Raw genomic sequence first — 20534 nt, forward strand, 5'->3', positions numbered from 1 at the left:
CCACCCGACGTCCATTCTAACATAAGAACATAAGAACATAAGAACTGCCATCTCCGGATCAGACCTTTGGTCCATCAAATCCGGCGATCCGCGCACGCGGAGGCCCTGCCAGGTGTACCCTGGCGTAATTTATAGTCCATCATATCTTTATATGCCTCTCTTAAGGAGATATGCATCTAGTTTGCTCTTGAAGCCTAGGACGGTCGATTCCGCAATAATCTCCTCTGGGAGGGCATTCCAGGCGTCAACCACTCTCTGAGTGAAGCAGAACTTCCTGACATTAGTCCTGAACCTGTCCCCCCTTAGCTTCATTTCATGTCCTCTAGTCCGTGTCAAATTGGACAATGTAAATAATCTTCTCTGCTCTATTTTGTCGATTCCTTTCAGTATTTTGAAGGTCTCGATCATATCCCCACGCAGTCTCCTTTTCTCTAGGGAGAACAATCCTAGTGTTATAAGTCTATCCTCGTATTCCAGTTTCTCCATACCCTTCACCAGTTTTGTTGCTCGTCTCTGCACCCTCTCCAGTAGTTTTATATCCTTCTTTAGGTAGGGAGACCAATGTTGGACGCAGTATTCCAAGTGTGGTCTGACCATTGCCCTATAAAGCGGCATTATAACTTTCTCCGATCTACTCGAGATTCCTTTCTTTATCATGCCCAACATTCTATTTGCCTTCTTTGCCGCTGCCGCGCATTGTGCTGACGGCTTCAGGGTCCTATCTATCAGTACACCCAGGTCCTTTTCTTGTTCACTCTTCCCCAGAGTTGCACCTGACATTGTATACTCGTATTCCTTATTCTTATTGCCTAAATGCATTACCTTGCATTTCTCCACATTGAACTTCATCTGCCATTTCTCCGCCCATGTTTCTAACCGACACAAGTCGCTCTGGAGTTCCTCTCTATCCTCCTGCGATCTGATCGCCCGGCATAGTTTTGTATCATCTGCAAACTTGATGATCTCACTGGTTGTTCCTTCCTCCAGGTCATTGATATAAATATTAAAAAGGATCGGCCCAAGTAACGTCAGAGAGGAAGTTCTGGGCCAGCCAATTGCTGCCTGGCCGGCCCGGAACTTCCTCTCCAACGTTAGAATGGACGTCGGGTGTCGAGAATTGGTCAGCCCCGTGCTGGGGAAGATAAGCAGGGAGAACTAGGAACTCGGCGCTGGCCTGTTCTCCGTTGGTGGTGGCTTTGGGGAGGGCAGGGAGAAATAAAGAAAGAAAGGGGGGGACAGGAAGACAGAAAGAAAGAAGAGAGATGGGACACAGATAGAAAGGGGCATGGAGAAAGAAAGAAAGGTGGCACGGAGAGAGAAAGACAGACATATAGAAAGAAAGGGGGCATGGAGAGAGTGAGAAAGAAAGAAGGGGGCAGGGTGAAATAAATAAAAAGTTGGGGGAGGGAAGGAGACAGATGTCAGACCAGGGGAAAGGAAGGAAGGAAGGAGGGAGGAAGAGAAAGGAAAGAAAGAGATGTCAGATCATGGAAATAGGGACAGAAGAAGGGAGAGATAGAAGGGAAAGGAAGACATGAAAACATAGATTTTGAAAAGAAAGCAGAAAAATTGAATATTAAGTTAATGCTAAAGATGGATGCAAATTTACTATGATATTCAGGGATGATGATTATAGACCTGAGGTCAGAAATAGTCAAAGATGGATGCAAGGCAGAAAGTGAAGACGGAGAGAAAAACAGTCAAAGGACAAGAAGGCCCTGGAAACATAGTTAAAAGCACAGAAAAATAAAGTCACCAGCCAACAAAGGTAGGGAAAATGATTTTATTTTCAATATAGTGATTGAAATGTGTCAGTTTTGAGAAAGGAAAGATATTAAACTTTAAAGGTGAGGGCTGCAGAAAAAATAGGGTACTTGGAGGGCCGCAGAAAAAATAGCTAATGACAATTTTGCTTGAGGTAAAACTCTTTATAGTTTATAAATCTTTCCTTTAACTATAAAGAGTTTTACCTCATGCAAAGTTGTCATTTCTTTAATAAGACATTAACTATTTTTTTCTGCGGCCCTCCAAGTACCTACAAATCCAAAATGTGGCCCCACTAAGGGTTTGAGTTTGAGACCACTGCTTTAGAAAGTTTTAAAAGATAAATGGCTGAACTTAACTATTGTATCAGCCTAGTTACCATACTGGGACAGACCAAAGGTCCATCAAGCCCAATATCCTGCTTCCAACAGCTGCCAACCCAGGTCACAGGTACCTGGAAAGATCACAAAGAGTACAAGAGATATTATGCTGCTTATCCTGAGAATAAGCAGTGGATTTCTGTAAGTCCATCTTAATAAAAGCTTATGGACTTTTCTTTTAGGAAAATATCCAAATCTCCTTAAACTCTGGCAAGCTATCTTTTCACTATGATTTTCAGAGTTTAATTACACAATGAGTGAAGAAATATTTTCTCTGGTTCGTTAGCATACCCCCTAATCCTAGTATTTTTGGAAAGAGTAAACAAGCGATTCACGTCTACTTGTTCCACATTGGTTCCTGGTCTGCCTGCCTGTCTCTGCTGTTCCTAAAGCACCCGATTCCACTTTCTGTCTCTCCTCTTCCAATTACTCTTTCTTCCCGTGTCTGAGTGGCAATCAGGATCAAGGCCAGAGTAGGATTTTGTAGACTTCAATCATATCTCTCCTTAGTCATCTCTTTTCCAAGCGGAAGAGCCCTGACCTCAAACGAGAGGAGTTCCACCCCTTTATCATCTTGGTCACTCTTTGAACTTTTTTCTAGTGCCGCTCTATCTTTTTTGAGATAAAGAGACCAGAACTGAACGCAATACTCAAGATGAGGTCGCACCACTGAGCGATACAGAGGCATTATAACATTCTTAGTTTTGTTTACCATCCCTTTTCTAATAATTCCTAGAATATTTTTTGTTTTTTTGGCTGTCGCTGCACATTGGGCAGAAGATTTCTACAATGACACCTAGATCTTTTTGGGTGGTGACCCCCAGAAAAAGATCTAGGTGTCTCTATAATTCTTATAAATAAGGAAAAGAAAAACATGTGAACAGTTTCCAGCAGGAGGAAGGAGTATAACAGGGACCTAAGTCGTACTCTCTCTAAAATCCAAGTTTCCAAGTTTATTAAAATTGATATCCTTTTTTTTTTTTTTTTCAGAGGTAATAAATGCAGCTTTACCCATCTATATCATTTTTGAACCAATAAATACATATGCACTGCATATAATAAATTTTATGTTATGGCTGATGTCATATTTAAAGCATTCTAATCAATAAATATAGATCATAAATAGCAAGAGGTGGTTATAGGATCCGTCAGCACTAAAAATCTCTTCGAGGTCTGTCAAATCCAGAGACTAGTGCTGGAGCGGCAGAGCAGAAGCCAAGAGAGCGGGGACATAGGTTTTGGACGTGCGTTATGGAAAAGAAGTCTCCAAACTCCAGCACTAGTCTCTGGCTGTGACAGACCTCGAAGAGATTTTTAGCGCTGACGGATCCTAACACTTTCCCCTCCCTATGCTGAGACGGATCCGTCAGTGCTAAAATCTCATCAAGGTCTGTCAGCGACAGAAATTAGAAGCGCCACGGACACGGACCGACACGGACCTCAGATTTTTAAGGCCGTACGGGTTTAGATCCGCGAGGTCCATCAGGTCCGCGTTTTACCCCTTCCCTTCACCTGATCCCAAATGGATCTCCAAAATTGAAGTATCAAAGGACAATAATATAATAAATGATCTAATGTCCCAGGTTCAAGATGATAGTGCCAAACGCTTCCTTTTTAAAGATGCATATGAATGCTGATCTGGTTCTGCGGTTGCCTTGATCTTTTAATAACCTGATCTCCGTTACCTCCCTTCTGTTATATACCTTCTTTGCCTTCTTTTCTTTCAAATTGTAGTTCTTCCCACTTTCCTTTTGTTTTTTCGTCTGTCAAGTTTGTCCAGACTACATTTAGGGGGTCCTTTTATCAAGCCGCGCTAGTGGGGTTAGCGCGTCGGACATTTCATCACGCGCTAACCCCCGTGGCTGGCTAAAAAACTAACGCCTGCTCAATGCAGGCGATAGCGGCTAGCGCGGCAGGTGGTTTAACACACGGTATTACGTGCGTTAAACCCCTACCGCAGCTTGATAAAAGGACCCCTTAGTCTGTTAAATGTTCCCCCCCCCCCTTTTTTTTATTGTAAAACACTTAGAATTTATGATTTATCGTTTTATCAAAATTTTAATATACTTGGAAAACTTGGAAGCAGGGAGAATTCTTCTTTTACAGGTCTTGTCTTCTTCTCTTTTATGAACAGGATCAGCATGAAGCCAGTGGCCATAAATGAAACACTTCTCACCTGCAACAACTCGGCTGGCGCCCTCCCTGTGCCCACTGGGCACCTTAACTTATACAGCTCTTTGGTCACACAGATCCGATATGCCATAGCCCTGTGCCTTGGTCTGGTCTTCCTGCTGGGAATCACTGGCAACGTCCTGATGCTCCTAGTGCTAATCGACAACCTGAGGAACACAAGTAGCAGCCCCATCTCCACAATGACCAGCACCTTCATGGCCAATGTCACCATCTCAGACATGATCTTCCTCCTTTACAATGTTCCTGTGATGCTCCTTAGTTTCACCTTCAAAGAATGGAAGCTGGGATCGGCTGTCTGCATTAGCAATCAGGGCACGTCCACGTGGACCATGTTTTGCAGTTTCTACACCATGGTGGCCACTTCCATGCTACGTTACTTGGCGGTGGTGCACCCACAGTGGAACCTGTCCTCTAGCAAGAGGCAAAGGTTTGTCTTGGTCACCCTCATGTGGCTCTTGAGCTTTCTAGTGTCCGTTCCCAATTGGTTGAGCCAAGAGGTGGTTGCCATCGAGGGTGTCACTTACTGTGTGTTCTGCATGAACAAAGCCCAGAGGTTCCTCTACTTTATCCTCTTCGGTAGCGTCGCGCTCCTGCCCGCCTTACTCCTCATGGTTGGGTGCTATTGGGAGATTATCCGCTCTCTCTGGTGCTACCACAAGAATATGCTACATGCGCAGAGCAGAATCCACAAGAACAGGAAGGTCACTGTCAACATCACAATCGTCGTGGTGGTGTTTGTGGTTATGTGGATTCCCTACTGGGTGCTGACCTGCCTCTCTGCTTTCCACAAGCTACCTCAGAGGCTGATCGTCTTTGTCATGTCCAGTCTGTCCACACTGCTGGCATATGCCAACTGCTGTGTGAGTCCTCTCCTGTACTTTGTTCTCTCTGACCAGTTCAGAATGGGACTGTGGAAGCTACTCAAAGGACAGCAAAGAAACAGTCGGCCTAGACAAATGTACTGGATCAAAACCGCAAGCACACAGACGAAGAACACAGCAGCATCCTAAAGAAATATACAGAAAGAAGGCTGAAACACTGGTCAAGCAAAATTTAGATAACAGCGCCACCAGGGCAGCTGCAAGAACCATCCTCTGACCATATTAATCCTGGCTACCCTTCAAACTGCAATACCAACAGGAGATAATCCATAAAATGATATTCTACATGAATCTTTGAGACCACATTGGATCTTTCTTCAGAGGTAGCCAAATGAAGACGTATCCAGAGTTGGGCGTAATATATTACTTTTTCACTGTAAGCTACCTAGACTTGTAACTGTAATACATTTCTGTTTCCTAATGAAACTTTTAGAAAGTAACTTAACAGTGGTTACTCATACCACTAGTAATCTAATCTAATCTAATCCTTAGGTTTGTATACCGCATCATCTCCACGTTCGTAGAGCTCGACGCGGTTTATCGTAGGAGAAATAGGAAGGAACTACAACAGAGGGTTAGAGGTAGAAGTGTGAAGAAAATTTAGAGGACTTGGGATGCCAAGATATAAGAGTTTCCTTGATTCCTAAGTTGGAGGGAGACTTACATTTTTTGAGAAAAGCCAGGTTTTCAGATGTTTGCGGAAAACTTGGAGAGAGCTCAAGTTCCGAAGAGGGGAGGTAAGGTTGTTCCAGAGCTCAGTGATTTTGAAGTGGAGGGAGGTCCCTAGCTTTCCTGTGTGGGAAATGCCTTTTAGCGAGGGGAAGGATAGTTTTAATTTGTGGGAGGATCTGGTGGTATTAGGGTTTGAGGAATTCCAAGAAAGAGGGATAAAGGGAGGGAGGATACCATATAGGATTTTGAAAGTTAAACAGGCGCATTTATAGTGGACCCTGGCGATTATCGGAAGCCAGTGGAGCTTGGCCAGGAGCGGGGAGACATGGTCAAATTTACTTTTAGCAAAGATGAGCTTGGCCGCGGCATTCTGAATCCGTTGGAGTCTGTGGAGGTTTTTCTTAGTTAGGCTTAAGTAGATAGAGTTGCAATAGTCCAATCTGCTACTATTACTTTCCTTCAATTTATTTCCTTTCATTTGACAATTGGCATCAGCAAACAATAAACCCTAAGAGGTTACTTAGCAGTGTATGACTTGTCCAACTCTGGACGTATCTATGCGGTCTCGGAAGCTTGAGAAGGAAGAACTCCGAGGGCGTGAACGGTTGTGATAGAACATTTCCCACTGTCCTATCCTCATATTTATTAAGCTGCAGAAGGGAATATAAATGGACAATTACACACACGGCCATGTTTCACACTGTGTTCACGGACACGGGCAGAATCTGAATGTGCTTTATACTTCCCTTCTTAGGACAAACAGCACAGCAGCTGTTTTTAGTTTGCCCCTAAACTCCAATATTTTTGGTTCTTAGGTACAGTAAGACTTTCCTATATCACAATCACCCTCCATTTTTCTCTCCTCATAGGCTTCTTCCAGTAGAAGAGGCAAAAGGTCTGTGATTGCAAAGTACACCCTACCATGACCTATAAGCAAAAGTAATAGGGTATATGTCCCTGTGTAACTGGATGATCACATTTATTATATTTAATATTTATGTACCACTTATAGCCCATGTAACATACATTCAGGTACTCAAACATTTTTCCCTATGTGTCCTGGTAGACTCACACTCTATCTAATGTACCTGGGGCAATGGGGGATTAAGTGACTTGCCCAAGGTCAAAAGGAACAGCGTGGGATTTGAACCCACAACCTCAGGGTGCTGAAGCTGCACCACACACCCACCACCTAATTCTATAAAATTGCATACATAAGTTGACGTTGGTCCCCGGATTCCATATATTACTACTATTTATTATTTCTATAGCGCTGTACATTGTAACGTACAATAGACAGTCCCTGCTCAGAAGAGCTTACAATCTAATTTAGACAGGACATGTCAGGGTTGGGGAGGTTATAGTGGGTCTAGGTATCTGACAGCAGTGAGGGGAAGTTAAGAGTTGAAAGCGGTTTCAAGAAAGTGGGCCTTTAGCATGGCTTCTTGTGCGCCAATCCAAGCTGTGTGCCCAACTACATTGGCCAACAAGCCAATTAGTTGCAATAATCGTATGTCAATTGGCACCAATTTAGATTTGTCAAAAAATCATACATGTGCCCAACCTGTCCCATTTAGAAACCCACAATACGAAAAATAACATTGAGACAGTATCATATCATTTGAAAATTCTTTAAAATATTTAAATATATATCTAATTCAGGAGATCATCACAAAATTAATGTATTGAAAAAAGGAAGGAGAGAGGTATCAGAACTTCAATGGACTAATGGATCACAAGGTCTGTTACAATGCAGAATTATTTCAGGACCCGGTTAGAAAAGTCCCAGCCTTTAAACAAGTGACTCTCAACCTTCAAAAGCATTAACTATCAAAAAGGATAAATGAAACTGAGTGTGTGGAACAGAGGTTTAAGCTACAGCCTCAGCATCCTGGGGTTGTGGGTTCAAACCCATGCTGATCCTTGTGACCCTGGGCAAGTCACTTAATCCCTCCATTGCCCCAGGTACATTAGATAGATTGTGAGCCTACCAGGTCAGAGAGGGAAAAATGCTTGAGTACCTGAATAAATTCATGTAAACCGTTCTAAGCTCCCCTGGGAGAATGGTATAGAAAATTGAATAAATAAATAGTGTGACAAGTTTCAGCCTCTGATAACCAGAGCTGGTATTGTGATGTCATAATACCTCATTCCACCAATGCCTAAGAGCCAACCTCAGCAGTGATGTCACAATGGCTTGATTGTCCTATACTTGGCTCATTTTTAATACATTTTGATTTCTAGAGTATCACAGTGGTTAAAGCTACAGCCTCAGCACCCTGAGGTTCTGGGTTCAAACCCACACTGCTCTTTGTGACCCTGGGCAAATCACTTAATCCCCCCATTGCCCCAGGTACATTAGATAGATTGTGAGCCCCCCCAGGACAGACAGGGAAAAATGCTTGAGTACCTGAATAAATTCATGTAAACCGTTCTGAGCTCCCTTGGGAGAACGGGATAGAAAATTAAATAAATAAACAATCAAATCTTGAGAAAAAAAATGCCCAAAAAATGGGCCATCGCTTAGCTTGTTTGAAAGGACTCCAGTGCTGGTTTAAGTCTTCGCTCCCGACGCTGGCAAACGCTAACATCCACTAACAGCTCTGCTCCCTGCATCAGAGTTTCGGTTCCTCAGACCTGCCCAAAACACACAAAAACTCAAGCGACCAATCAACTCGGGCCACACAATGACTCCAGCGGCACAACACAACGCCAGTTTAGATTTGGGCACACATCTTTCTGTGTGCTATTGTAGAACAATGTGTGCCCAAATCTCATAGTGTGCAACTCATAAGGGAGCATGGTCATGATACATGGGCAGGTCAGGGGCATTCTTAAACTATGTGTTCAGTGTTATAGAATACCAGGTTTGTGTGCCTACATTGGGTGCCGGGAATTATACTTGGTTTCAGCAGGTGTAAGTCCTGGCGCCCAAATCTGGACACCAAAATTGGCATTCAATACTGTTCCATAATGGGTGCTCATCTTTGAGTGCACATGTCTTAAATTCAGATACTGTTTTCACCTCCACCAATAGGCCGTTCCATGAAATCACCACCCTTGTTTAGAGCTACACCCTCAGCACCCTTAGGTTGTGGGTTCAAACCCCACGGTGCTCCCTGTGACCTTGGGCAAGTTACTTAATCCTCCACTGTCCCAGGTATATTACATAGATTGTGAGCCAACTGGGACAGATAAGGAAAATGCTTGAAGTACCTGTATAACTACAAAAAGGTGGTATACAAGTCCCAGTCTCTTTCCCTGATGTCATAATGCCTCATTCCACCAATAAAAGCCAATCAGTGATGTCACAATGGCTTCATTGTTCTATACTTGGCTCACTTCTGATATTGTACTGGAGGAGAGTGTGGCACAGTGGTTAGAGCTCCACCCTCAGCACCCTGAGATTGTGGGTTCAAACCCTGTGCTGCTCCTTGTGACCCTGGGCAAGTCACTTAATCCTCCACTGCCCCATGTATATTACAGTGTGAGCCTGCTGGGACAGATAGGGAAAATGCTTGAAGTACCTGTATGTAAGCTGCTTTGAGTGTGATGGTATACAAGTCCCAGTCTCTTTACCTGATGTCATAATGCCTCATTCCACCAATAAAAGCCAACCTCATCAGTGATGTCACAGTGACTTCATTGTTCTATACTTGGCTCACTTCTGATATTGTACTGGAGAAGAGTGTGGCACAGTGGTTAGAACTCCACCCTCAGCACCCTGAGGTTGTGGGTTAAAACCCCATGCTGCTCCCTGTGACCTTGAGCAAGTTACTTAATCCTCCACTGTCCCAGGAATATTACATAGATTGTGGGCTCACTGGGTCAGATAAGGAAAATGCTTGATGTACTTTTATGTAAACCGCTTTGAGTGTGGCTGTATAACTACAAAAAGGCAGTATACAAGTCCCAATCCCGTTTCTGTGAAGAAATATTTATTCAGGTTATTTCTGAGCCTATCTCAGAAGAAAGAACTCTTTCAAGCAACCAAGAAAGAACCTTCTCCAGAAGCATAAGAGAGAGAGAGTCTGCTGACCAGAAGATAAAATACAGTGGACATTCCTGACACAGCTGAACAGAGCAAATGTGAAGAACTAATTTAGGATTAAATCATTTCTGTTTTGGTGCATATTCTCTTTGCCTAATATCCCCAAAGAAAATAGTTGAGTGTTTAGCCTGTAATTATCTTTAAATAAAAGTGCTCTGCAACCTAAGAAAGAGAACCTAGTCCATTCTTAATGTATTTTATTTATCACTATTTTGCAGTGTGTGTTTTCAGGGAAGATTAGGACACATTCTCTCATGTAATATGTGATCATAATACAATGATTTGTCTTTCCTTGCCATTTTCCCTCTTAGGGATTAGCAGACCGTGTATTGTAATGCATGGATCTTGGTTTAAGTGATGTTCTCATCTGCTCAAAATGACATGGCCTATTTCACAATGATATACAGAGCAGCCTTGCGATTCCGCTCTGGCTCCAGAAGGCCCGAGTGCCCCACTAAAGTGTGCCACGAGGGAACTTGAAGATAGGGACTGTCCCTGTCTCAGATCTGCCATGAAATTGCAGGCACTTTGGCCCCAATTCTATAAATGATGCCTAAAAGATAGGCGCAGAGGAACGCAGCACTTATCGCATGGCACATGTAAGTTAGGCGCCATTTATAGAATCGCGCCTAGCGGCTCCTAAACTGGACTTAGGTGCCAGTAGGCACCCCAACTTTAGGGGCCCCCTACTTATGCCAGGGTTTTCTTGTCCCAAATACCAGTGCCTAAGTCCAGTTTGGGCGCCTACATGCAAAACACATCCGACATCCGCCCCTAACCATAAGTAGGCGCCTACTGAGTTAGATGTCTACCACCCAATTAAATTTTGTCAGTTATGAGCTGCTCATTATCAATACCGATTGAGCTTTTTATATAATAGTGAGGCATCTAACCCAGTGGTTTTCAACCCTGTCCTGGAGGACCACTAGGCCAATCGGGTTTTCAGGCTAGCCCTAATGAATATTCATTAGAAAGATCTGCATATAATGGAGGTGACAGGCATGCAAATCTGCTCCACGCATATTCATTAGGGCTATCCTGAAAACCCGATTGGCCTGGTGGTCCTCTAGGACAGGGTTGGGAGCCACTGATCTAGACTGGCTAGGCACGCCAATCTAGGCGTCAAACTTTAGGCGTCTGTCAGTCTCTGTATTTGTAAAGCTTATTTCTACAATTGTAATGCTTGACGTATCTGTATAAATTCTGCTTTTCTGTAATATTAAGCCTATTTCTGCATAGTATATATATTCTTTATGCAAGCACTCTTAGCTGTCTTTTTCATTCATTTTACTGCCTACTGAATCTTCAGCGAGGATATCGAACCCGGGATCTGGCGGATTGTAAGACCGCTTCAACATTATCCCTCCAAAACCTTACATTTTGGGTGCTACACCTTACAGCGTCTTTTATAGAATCTGGGCCTTAGAAAGATGTTTTCCTAGTAGGAAGTGGTATGAGGTTTTTATTTAGAGGACGGTTGAGAGAAAAGAGAGCTAATGGTCTCATTTGTAATCTTTTAATTAGTCTCCTGGGTGAGAGATGCTATCTTTATAGACTGTGATTTTACCCTCCAAGAATTAGAAGAGAATCCACCTGTTGGTTATTAATTGTATCCCATTCTTGTGAGTTGTCACAGAATGTGTTTGCTGTGAATATTTTTTTTAACTTCCTAGCTCCTAGCTTTCAAGGGCTATGAGCTACACTTTGTAGTTTTAAGCTGAAATGCAATGGTGAGAGTGGGAGCAAGAATTAAAAGTGTTAGATTCAGGCCTGGGTATTCATTGTGCCCTTTTAAAGACACACTCCTCAATCCGTTCTATCAAAGGTTTTGTCCATGACGTCCTTGTTAGCAGCAACGCAGTGGCATTCTCTGGTTAAGTGCTGATTTAACTGGACAGGAGTTTTCAGCTGCCTAAACAAATTGAATGCATGCTAAGGAACGCACATCTCTATCAGTGAGAAACCCCCGGGAGCCACAGAATCTTGATCCCACGGAGAACCCATCAGTGAGTTCCCCCCTATCCCAGCCAGAAATTTAGTACAGCATGTGCAACAAAGGCTAAGGGAAAACTGATAAATACTGCCAGCGGTGGCATAGCGAGGGTGAGGGACGCTCCTCCCCCACCCTCTTCTCCGCCTCCTGCTCCTTCCCGCCAACCCCCCCTGCCGTGTGCGTGCCCCCTTCCCAAGTACCTTTTAAATTTCCCAGGCGCAAACAACAGAATGAACTTGCTGCCCGCGCCATGTCGGCTATCCCTCAGACGTCACATCCTAGGTGCAGGGCCCAGAAGTGACGTCAGAGAGAGGCGGCATTGACTTGGGCAGCAAGTTGGTAATGTTGCGTGCATTGGGAAAATTAGAGAGGTATGAGGGAAGGGAAGGGCACATGCGTGCGGGGGTGGGGGGGCAAGAGGAGGATGGGTGCTTGCGCCCCTTATAAAGACTGCGCCTGGGGCGGACCCCCCCTCCTTACTGTGCCACTGACTGCCAGGATAAAATCTACCTAGATCCAAGATCCAAGAAGCCTGAAGGACACGAGGCTAGCCTCTGAGGCCGATTTGCGATCTCAGCCTGCTCTCTGGAATGAAAGCTCCACCCTCCTTACTTGCCATTGGTCAGGGAAGGTGTTTTAAATCCTGTACTAGTGCCATATCACTAGCATCACTATCCTCACCCAGCCAGACACTGCTGCCTTTTCTTTCCACACCAGGTAAGCCAAAAGCTGTCCTTTCCTCACATTCTCAACCTCGCTGAACCTCTGCCTCAGTGCCTCTTGGGTCATATAAGGGAATAGCTTCCACAGCGGAAATTAAAATTGATGCCCTCTATAACTAGAATGACCAACTCTCCCTTATTGCCCGGGGAACTCCCTTATTAGAAAGCTTAGTTCGGCAGCATCAGCAGCCAAATACACATACATATTTGTAAAATTTAATTCTATATTGTGACCTGTATATTATAGATAACGTAAATTATTGTTTTGTTTAATATTATCAATTCCATGAACATTTACTGGAGCGATGCAACTAAATCTCCCTTATATTCATGGACAACAGCTGGTCACCCTAAATATAATGTTATGCAGATGAGCCTCAGCTATCACTCCATTTCATAAGGGACAGGTTAATGCATGGACTTGTAGTTTTGATTGTCCCCCCCCCCCCAAAAAAAAACCTCACCAAAATCCCAAATTACAAGATGTGACTTTTATGCACACTTCACAATTATCTTCCTATACAGGGTTTATATACAATGTTTTAAGTGCTTGTCTTAACAAGATTAGATTATTCTAATGTGGTTTATATTATGTGGTTTATATTATGTGGTTTATATGATGTCAGTGTCCATCCCTGCTTCACAGCTCATTCAGAATTCTGTAGCTTCTCTGTGGCTTTACAAAAGGTAAATCGTGCCAAACGAACCTGATTGAATTTTTTGATTGGGTGACCGGAGAGCTGGATCGAGGGCATATCCTAGAGTAATTTACTTAGATTTCAGCAAAGCCTTTGATACGGTTCCTCATAGGAAGCTCTTGAACAAACTTGAAGGGCTGAAGTTAGGACCCAAAGTGGTGAACTGGGTTAGAAACTGGCTGTCGGACAGACGCCAGAGGGTGGTGGTTAATGGAAGTCGCTTGGAGGAAGGAAATGTGAGTAGTGCTTGAGTACCTGAATAAATGCGTGTAAACCGTTCTAAGCTCCCCTGGGAGAACGGGATAGAAAATTGAATAAATAAATAAATAAATAGTGGAGTCCCTCAGGTTCGGTGCTAGGGCCGATCCTGTTCAATATGTTTGTGAGTGACATTGCTGAAGGGTTAGAAGGAAAAGTTTGCCTTTTTGTGGATGATACCAAGATTTGTAAGAGTAGACACCGAAGAGGGAGTGGAAAATATGAAAAAGGATCTGCAAAAGTTAGAGGAATGGTCTAATGCCTGGCAACTAAAATTCAATGCAAAGAAATGCAGAGTAATGCATTTGGGGATTAATAATCGGAAGGAACCGTATATGCTGGGAGGTGAGAAGCCGATATGCACGGATGGGGAGAGAGACCTTGGGGTGATAGTATCCGAAGAACTAAAGGCGAAAAAACAGTGTGACAAGGCGGTGGCTGCTGCCAGAAGGATTCTGGGCTGTATAAAGAGAGGCGTAGTCAGTAGAAGGAAGGTGTTGATGCCCCTGTACAGGTCATTGGTGAGGCCCCACTTGGAGTATTGTATTCAGTTTTGGAGACCCTATCTGGTGAAGGACGTAAGAAGACTTGAAGCGGTCCAGAGGAGGGTGACAAAAATGATAGGAGGCTTGCACCAGAAGGCGTATGAGGAAAGACTGGAAGCCCTGAATATGTATACCCTAGAGGAAAGGAGGGACAGGGGAGATATAATTCAGACATTCAAATACTTGAAGGGTATTAATGTAGAACAAAATCTTTTCCAGAGAAAGAAAAATGGTAAAACCAGAGGACATAATTTGAGTTTGAGGGGTGTAGATTCAAGAACAATGTTAGGAAATTTTACTTTATGGAGACGGTGGTGGATGCCTGGAATGCGCACCCAAGAGAGGTGGTGGAGAGGAAAACAGTGATGGAGTTCAAAGAAACGTGGGATGAATACAGAGGATCTAGAATCAGAAAATAATATTAAATATTGAACTAAGGCCAGTACTGGGCAGACCTGCATGGTCTGTGTCTGTCTGTATATGGCCGTTTGGAAGAGGTTGGGCTGGGGAGGGCTTCAATGGCTGGGAGGGTGTAGATGGGCAGGAGTCAGTTTTGAAAGAGATTTCAGCAGTTGGAACCCAAGCACAGTACCAGGTAGAGCTTTGGATTCTTGTCCAGAAATAGCTAAGAAGGAAAAATTTTAAAAATTTAAATTGAATCAAGTTGGGCAGACTGGATGGACCATTCGGGTCTTTATCTGCCGTCATCTACTATGTTTTATTGAAGGCTTTACATTGTCTGCCGGCAGTATTGTTTAAAGGCTTGACACTAATGTTTTGGGTTATACATAATGAGTGAGCCTCCCCCCCCCACACACACACACTTTATTTGAAGGATTTAATAAAAGCTTAAGTGTCAGGTTGCTCACTGTACGTGACTGATAAAACACTTCATGGTGACTGGTATCATATCACATGTCCTCCTTGCAAGCCTTTCTCTCTGTACTAGAGGTCTCTAAATTATACTGATGTACATGGAAGCATCAACTCACCTTTTCAAAGAAATGTTATACTTTCTTCTCCTGCTGTTCTGGCTTTCATTCTGACTCAAACAATAAGCATGAAACAGGGAAGTTCAGCCATATGAGCAAAGGTAATTTGAAAAATCGAACTTAAGACATTTTCAAATCTTATCTGTTTAAGTAGTACCCCTGAATGTGCATTAATATACTTGAAGTGTCTAAGTTAACATGTTAGGTTGTATCTCCTATTTGTGTGGGCCACCTAGAAGCATCATTTCTAAGCTTGGTGGCTGAATACAATGCACGAGTGTATAAGTTTTACATCTAATTGGCAACACTCCCAGAACATGCTAAATCTTGCCCCATTTTTAGATGGATAATTTTCACCACATAACAATTTATACATCTAAAAATATCAGTTCAACTGGCTTGGACTTGAAAAAATAAAGCACTTATGTGGTTGGGCTCTACTGTCATGTAACTAGGCCAGGGTGAATAACTGATAGGAGTATGTAAATGAGGAAACTTTTGATGAGCTTAGTGAAGTTTTAACAGGCAAAATCCCCTGGATAGCACAGAGATCACTAGGAGTTTATTGTGAACATACTGCAGCTCTAAATGGATGGGATTTTTTTCTCTCCAAGGTGAATATGGACTCTCAGAGCACCACCACTTTCATTCTCCTGGCCCTCAACAGCAGTACCAACTCAAGCTTCCACCATAGTCAGAGCTTCAGCTTTCCTGGCCTCTCCGTTATGCAGGTTAAATATATATTTGCCTCTTTTTTTGGTGTCATCCTGGTGGTTGGGATTGTGGGGAATGTGTTGATACTCTTGGTTCTCATTGATAACCTGTTGAGTAGCAGCAGCAGCAGTAATCATATCTCTATCATGACTGGCACGCTGATGGTCAACCTCACCATCTCTGACATGACATTTCTACTCTACAATGTCCCGGTGATGCTTTTAAGCTTCGTCTTTGAGGACTGGGAGATGGGCTCGGCTGTCTGCATCAGCAGCCAAAGCATGTCCATGTGGACCATGTTCTGCAGCTTCTACACCATGGTGGCTACTTCTATCTTACGTTACATGGCAGTGGTGCATCCAACATACTCCTTCTCTGTAAGCAAGGCCCAGAGGTTCCTAGTGTGCCTTCTTACCTGGCTCATGGGATTTACTGTTTCAATTCCCAACTGGATGCACCAGAAGGTCATCGTGATTGATGAAGCCCACCACTGTTTGTTACTGATGAATGAACATCAAACTTTCTGGTACTTTGTCCTTTTTGGAGGTGTTGCATTTTTCCCATTTGTGTTCCTCTTACTTCTATGCTACTCCAGGATCATCCAGTCCCTCTGGTGTGGGAGGATTAAGGTTGTCCATGCTTCTGGAAACCTCCATGTTAATCAGAAGGCCACTATCATGATACTCACTGTCCTAATTGTCTTTATCATGATGTGGATACCATGTTCTGTTCTCATATTCCTCTCAGCTAGCCATAGTCTTCCTCATACAGCCACGGCTTTCATTGTTTCCAATCTGTCCTCCGTGCTGGCATACTCCAACTGCTCCGTGAGCCCTCTCATCTGCTTCTCACTATCTGACCAGTTCCAGGCTGGCCTAAAAAAGTTCTTTAAGAGAGGTTTCTCCCAAACCTAGTAAATGTGACTGCCCTCTAGTGGACATGTCTAGACCTGTATTTGAAAGGTAATAGGTTTGCCTCACAGTACATCACTAGACTAAGCAAGTTGCTTTCTAGCTTTTTGAAGTTTTTATGTTACTCATAATTGCAAGATAAAAAAGCAAAACAGTTTAAATGTTTCATCTAGATGGCACAAATTGATCCAGTAGTCAGAGAAGGCAGGTATGAAACAAAAGGGTCAAAGAAAAGAGACTTGATTTTTGTTTTGGGTTTATTTTTATTCAGTTATAATCTTATATATCAAGAACATCATCTGGTTCAAACAAGAGAGACAATTCATTTGCAATAATTTCCTCATGTCATAATCAGGCAGTCAACAGATTGTCTATCACAGTTTAAGCCCGTAACAAGGTGAAGAGGCAAGGATAAAGGGACCATGAGACTCATTAAACAAACATTTGTTCCTTAAAAAAGAATCATAAATTAGACCATCTTTAACCCATATCTCCATCCACTTTATTGCAGACCTGGAGCAATCTACATAATCCATGTGCACCATATTAATATCCAAAAACTCCTCTCCTTAGCCTTCCATACTGTGTTAATGCTTTGTATGTTTCAACAAGATGACTGCAAGGGGATTTGAGGAACTGCACAGCCGCAATCCCTGATTTACTGAGGATCATAGTAATGGAAGTTAAGTGATACTGTAGCAACTTTCATGAAGTCAACTTTGTCATTAAAAACTCTTCCGGAATTAACCGCATGTCAGAACAAAACATGAGCTTCAGAGTATTTTCATGTTGTTGCTTTGCAATTTGTCCTACAGCTGCTGCTTTCAACAAGGTAAAATAAGGCCCATTGGTTCTAGAGGTGGAGGCAGGGATGTGAGCAGGGAAAACTGCCCAGAAGCTCCATGCTCTAGTCTAGGGGATCTCAAGCCAGTCCAAAGCTGAAAAAGCCATGAGCTGAATCCACAATCTGGATCTGGTGACTTATCAGCAAATGACTGAGCAGAAATGAACCCAGAGATCTAATATCATAGATAGCCACTAGAGGTCACTCCTTCCTTAATCCTCCCCCTCTCCCCCCAAATATCACAAATCAGTCCAAGACCATGAGTTAATTTGTTGCAAAATTGCATTTTACATATACTTTGTTTAATTTTGTTCGAGCTGCTTTAGTGGATTCAAATTGCTATACTGAATACCCCATAGATAACATACCCTCCTTCTACCAAGTCTCTGAAATACCTATTAAAATGTTAGAGCTGTGTGTGGAAGTCATCCTTTGGACAAAGTGCAGGAATTCTGTTGCGTTTAAAGTTTTGGATGTGAAATGGGTTTTGGGGGTTTGAAATTCCTGCTTCTCCCTGGCAGCTGTGCAGAAATTCTCTTTCAGTCTGCATAAGTCTGTAGCCTGTTTGCAGTGCAATCTCTGACCACGTGTGCCATTTTATGTGGGGACCAAACAATCATACTTCGCAATAAGACATTTTTCTTTTTATACAAATTAAAGATTTGTATTTTAAAACCAATGGCCTCAATTCATCTGAATTTGCAAGTTGAAAAGAGTTACATATGCCCTATATCCACCCAATAGAACTTTGATCCTTTAAGCACACATGCTTAAACTGAGACTCCTGCCTGGGAGCGTCGAAGGAGAACCCAGGAAATGTGGTTAATACTGTACACCTATTGCCAGATGTTTGTGCGTTGTGAAGGGGGAGAATGAGTGAAGGGGGCACTTTACACCAGCAGTTTTTGCATCAAATTTCAAAGGGCAAATTTATGTGTAGCTACTTTTTTCATGGAAAATGACATATAGATTTGAATATGTGATTGGCGTGTACTATTTTTTTGTCCTCTAAATGCAGAACCCCCTAAATCTGAACAATTTATAGAGTAAAGGTCAGTTACATGCTTATTTAATTAGGAGTGGAGGAGTGGCGTCGTGGTTGGAGCTGCTACCTCAGCACTGAGGTTACTGGGGTCAATCCCAGTGCCACACTTCTTATGACTTTGGGCAAATCACCTAATCCTCCAATGTCCCAGGTACCATAGCGAGACTGTGAGCCTGCCGGGACAGACAGGGAAAATGCTTAGAGCAGCTGATTACTATTCATTGTATTGTAAACCATTTTAATATCGCTGGAAAAAAGGCAGTATATTAAATTTTAAAAATAACCTTAATACTTGCCAATTATTGTTCTTAATTCATCCTGATTGGTGGTTAGGTATGTAACTGACCTCACTCAGTATTTTGTAAATTGGGCACGCAATTTATATAGCATGAAACTACAAGGGGGCATGGACCTGGGAGGGTTATGGATGGGTCAAGGACATGCCTAGCAGTTAAGCATGAAACTGCAAACTTATGCTAGCATTCTAAAACAGCAATTTTATGCAGAACTCCCATGAGTAGATGTGTGGAATAGTCTCTCAGTAGAGGTGGTGGCGACAAAGACCGTGTCTGGATTCAAGAAAACATGGGACAGGCACGTGGGATCTCTTAGGGAGAGGAGGAGATAGTGGATGCTGTGGATGGGCCATTTTGCCTTTATCTACCATCATGTTTCTATAACAATAATGCTCTATGACCTCACAATGCAGATGTAAAGAGCCTTAGCCTATAGAGAGAGGGGATGGTAGATGGGCAGACTGGATGGGCCATTTAGCCTTTATCCACTTTCATGTTTCTATGAATAGAATTTACGCCATACGTGCACCATCCTGACACCTAAATTTCAACAACTTTTTGAGAATTTACCCCATATCTGTCTGTCTGCATTTGGATTTAGCTCAAAGCTTTTTCAGTAGCTTTTCATGGAGAATTATATATATATATATATATATGCAGTTTCTGTGGAGCAACAGGCAGAGTTTTAACCATGAGGGTGATTTTCAGATGTTTGACTTAAAATATATAAATTTCTTGTTTACCTGTGTAAATGATTTTTACATTTGCTCCTCTCGGGGAGTATCGAGGGCGGTTCCACCTCCTGCATACCCAAACCTCACTTTTTCTTCAGGCAGAAAAATATATATTTTTTTCTTTATTTGCAGACCATCTTCTCCATTTGAGACAGTCACTATTTGCTTTTCTTTGCGATATTCAACCCTCTCCCCCCAGGTCAAAAGTAATGTGGGCAAATTGAACCCGTGTGTTATAAAAACTGCTTAATTATTTCCATGGAATTTCATTATCAGCTTTCACAGCATTCCTTTTAAAGAATGGTCCACAGTTGGTGAGAGGAAATTACTTAGCACATTATTGAAATGGAATCTGCTAGGACCAGCAAGAGTGTCGTTGCTTGCTCAGTGTTCATTCATGCTTAAAAGCTCTGTGTCCATGCTGAATGCTTTAAAAAGAGAATGTTGTAATCATGTTTTCCCTCTATCTACTTCCCTTCAGGCTTTTGAGAGCATTAATCCTCTGTCTGGCTCTTGCAAGAACAAAGGGTTTTTGTACTTGTTGAAGATCAACAGTGGTCTGCCTGCTCTGTATATTTAATATACAGCACCTGCAGGACAATTTGTGTAGTCAGACTGGTCCTAGGGAAAAGTTGATCTTTGTAGGCTGCAATACTTTTTGTAGTCCCTGGGTTTTGTGGGCCTCTTGTTCCCATTTACAGCCCCTTCCCCCAAACCAGTCGTTCTCAAACCAGTCCTCTAGACACACCCATCTTGGTTTTCAGGATATCCACAATGAATATGCATGAGATAGGGGCTGATTCTATACAGAACGTCAAACTTAACCCCACCCCCCTTTTAC

At 42.8% G+C, this 20534-nt stretch overlaps 2 protein-coding genes across 2 annotated transcripts; both read left to right on the forward strand.

Moving 5' to 3' along the window:
* Nucleotides 1-4285: 4285 nt before the first annotated feature.
* On the forward strand, nt 4286-5347 carry LOC117347565 (galanin receptor type 2-like). The gene has a single exon (XM_033918660.1). It carries the CDS (start codon nt 4286-4288, stop codon nt 5345-5347), a length of 1062 nt encoding a protein of 353 aa, XP_033774551.1.
* A 10422-nt stretch (nt 5348-15769) lies between these two features.
* Nucleotides 15770-16777, forward strand: LOC117347566 (C-C chemokine receptor type 8-like). Its single transcript, XM_033918661.1, has one exon. The coding sequence runs from the start codon at nt 15770-15772 to the stop codon at nt 16775-16777; it is 1008 nt and encodes a 335-aa protein (XP_033774552.1).
* Nucleotides 16778-20534: the final 3757 nt, after the last annotated feature.

This window comes from Geotrypetes seraphini, chromosome 13, assembly GCF_902459505.1.
Source record: "Geotrypetes seraphini chromosome 13, aGeoSer1.1, whole genome shotgun sequence".
NCBI lineage: Eukaryota > Metazoa > Chordata > Amphibia > Gymnophiona > Dermophiidae > Geotrypetes > Geotrypetes seraphini.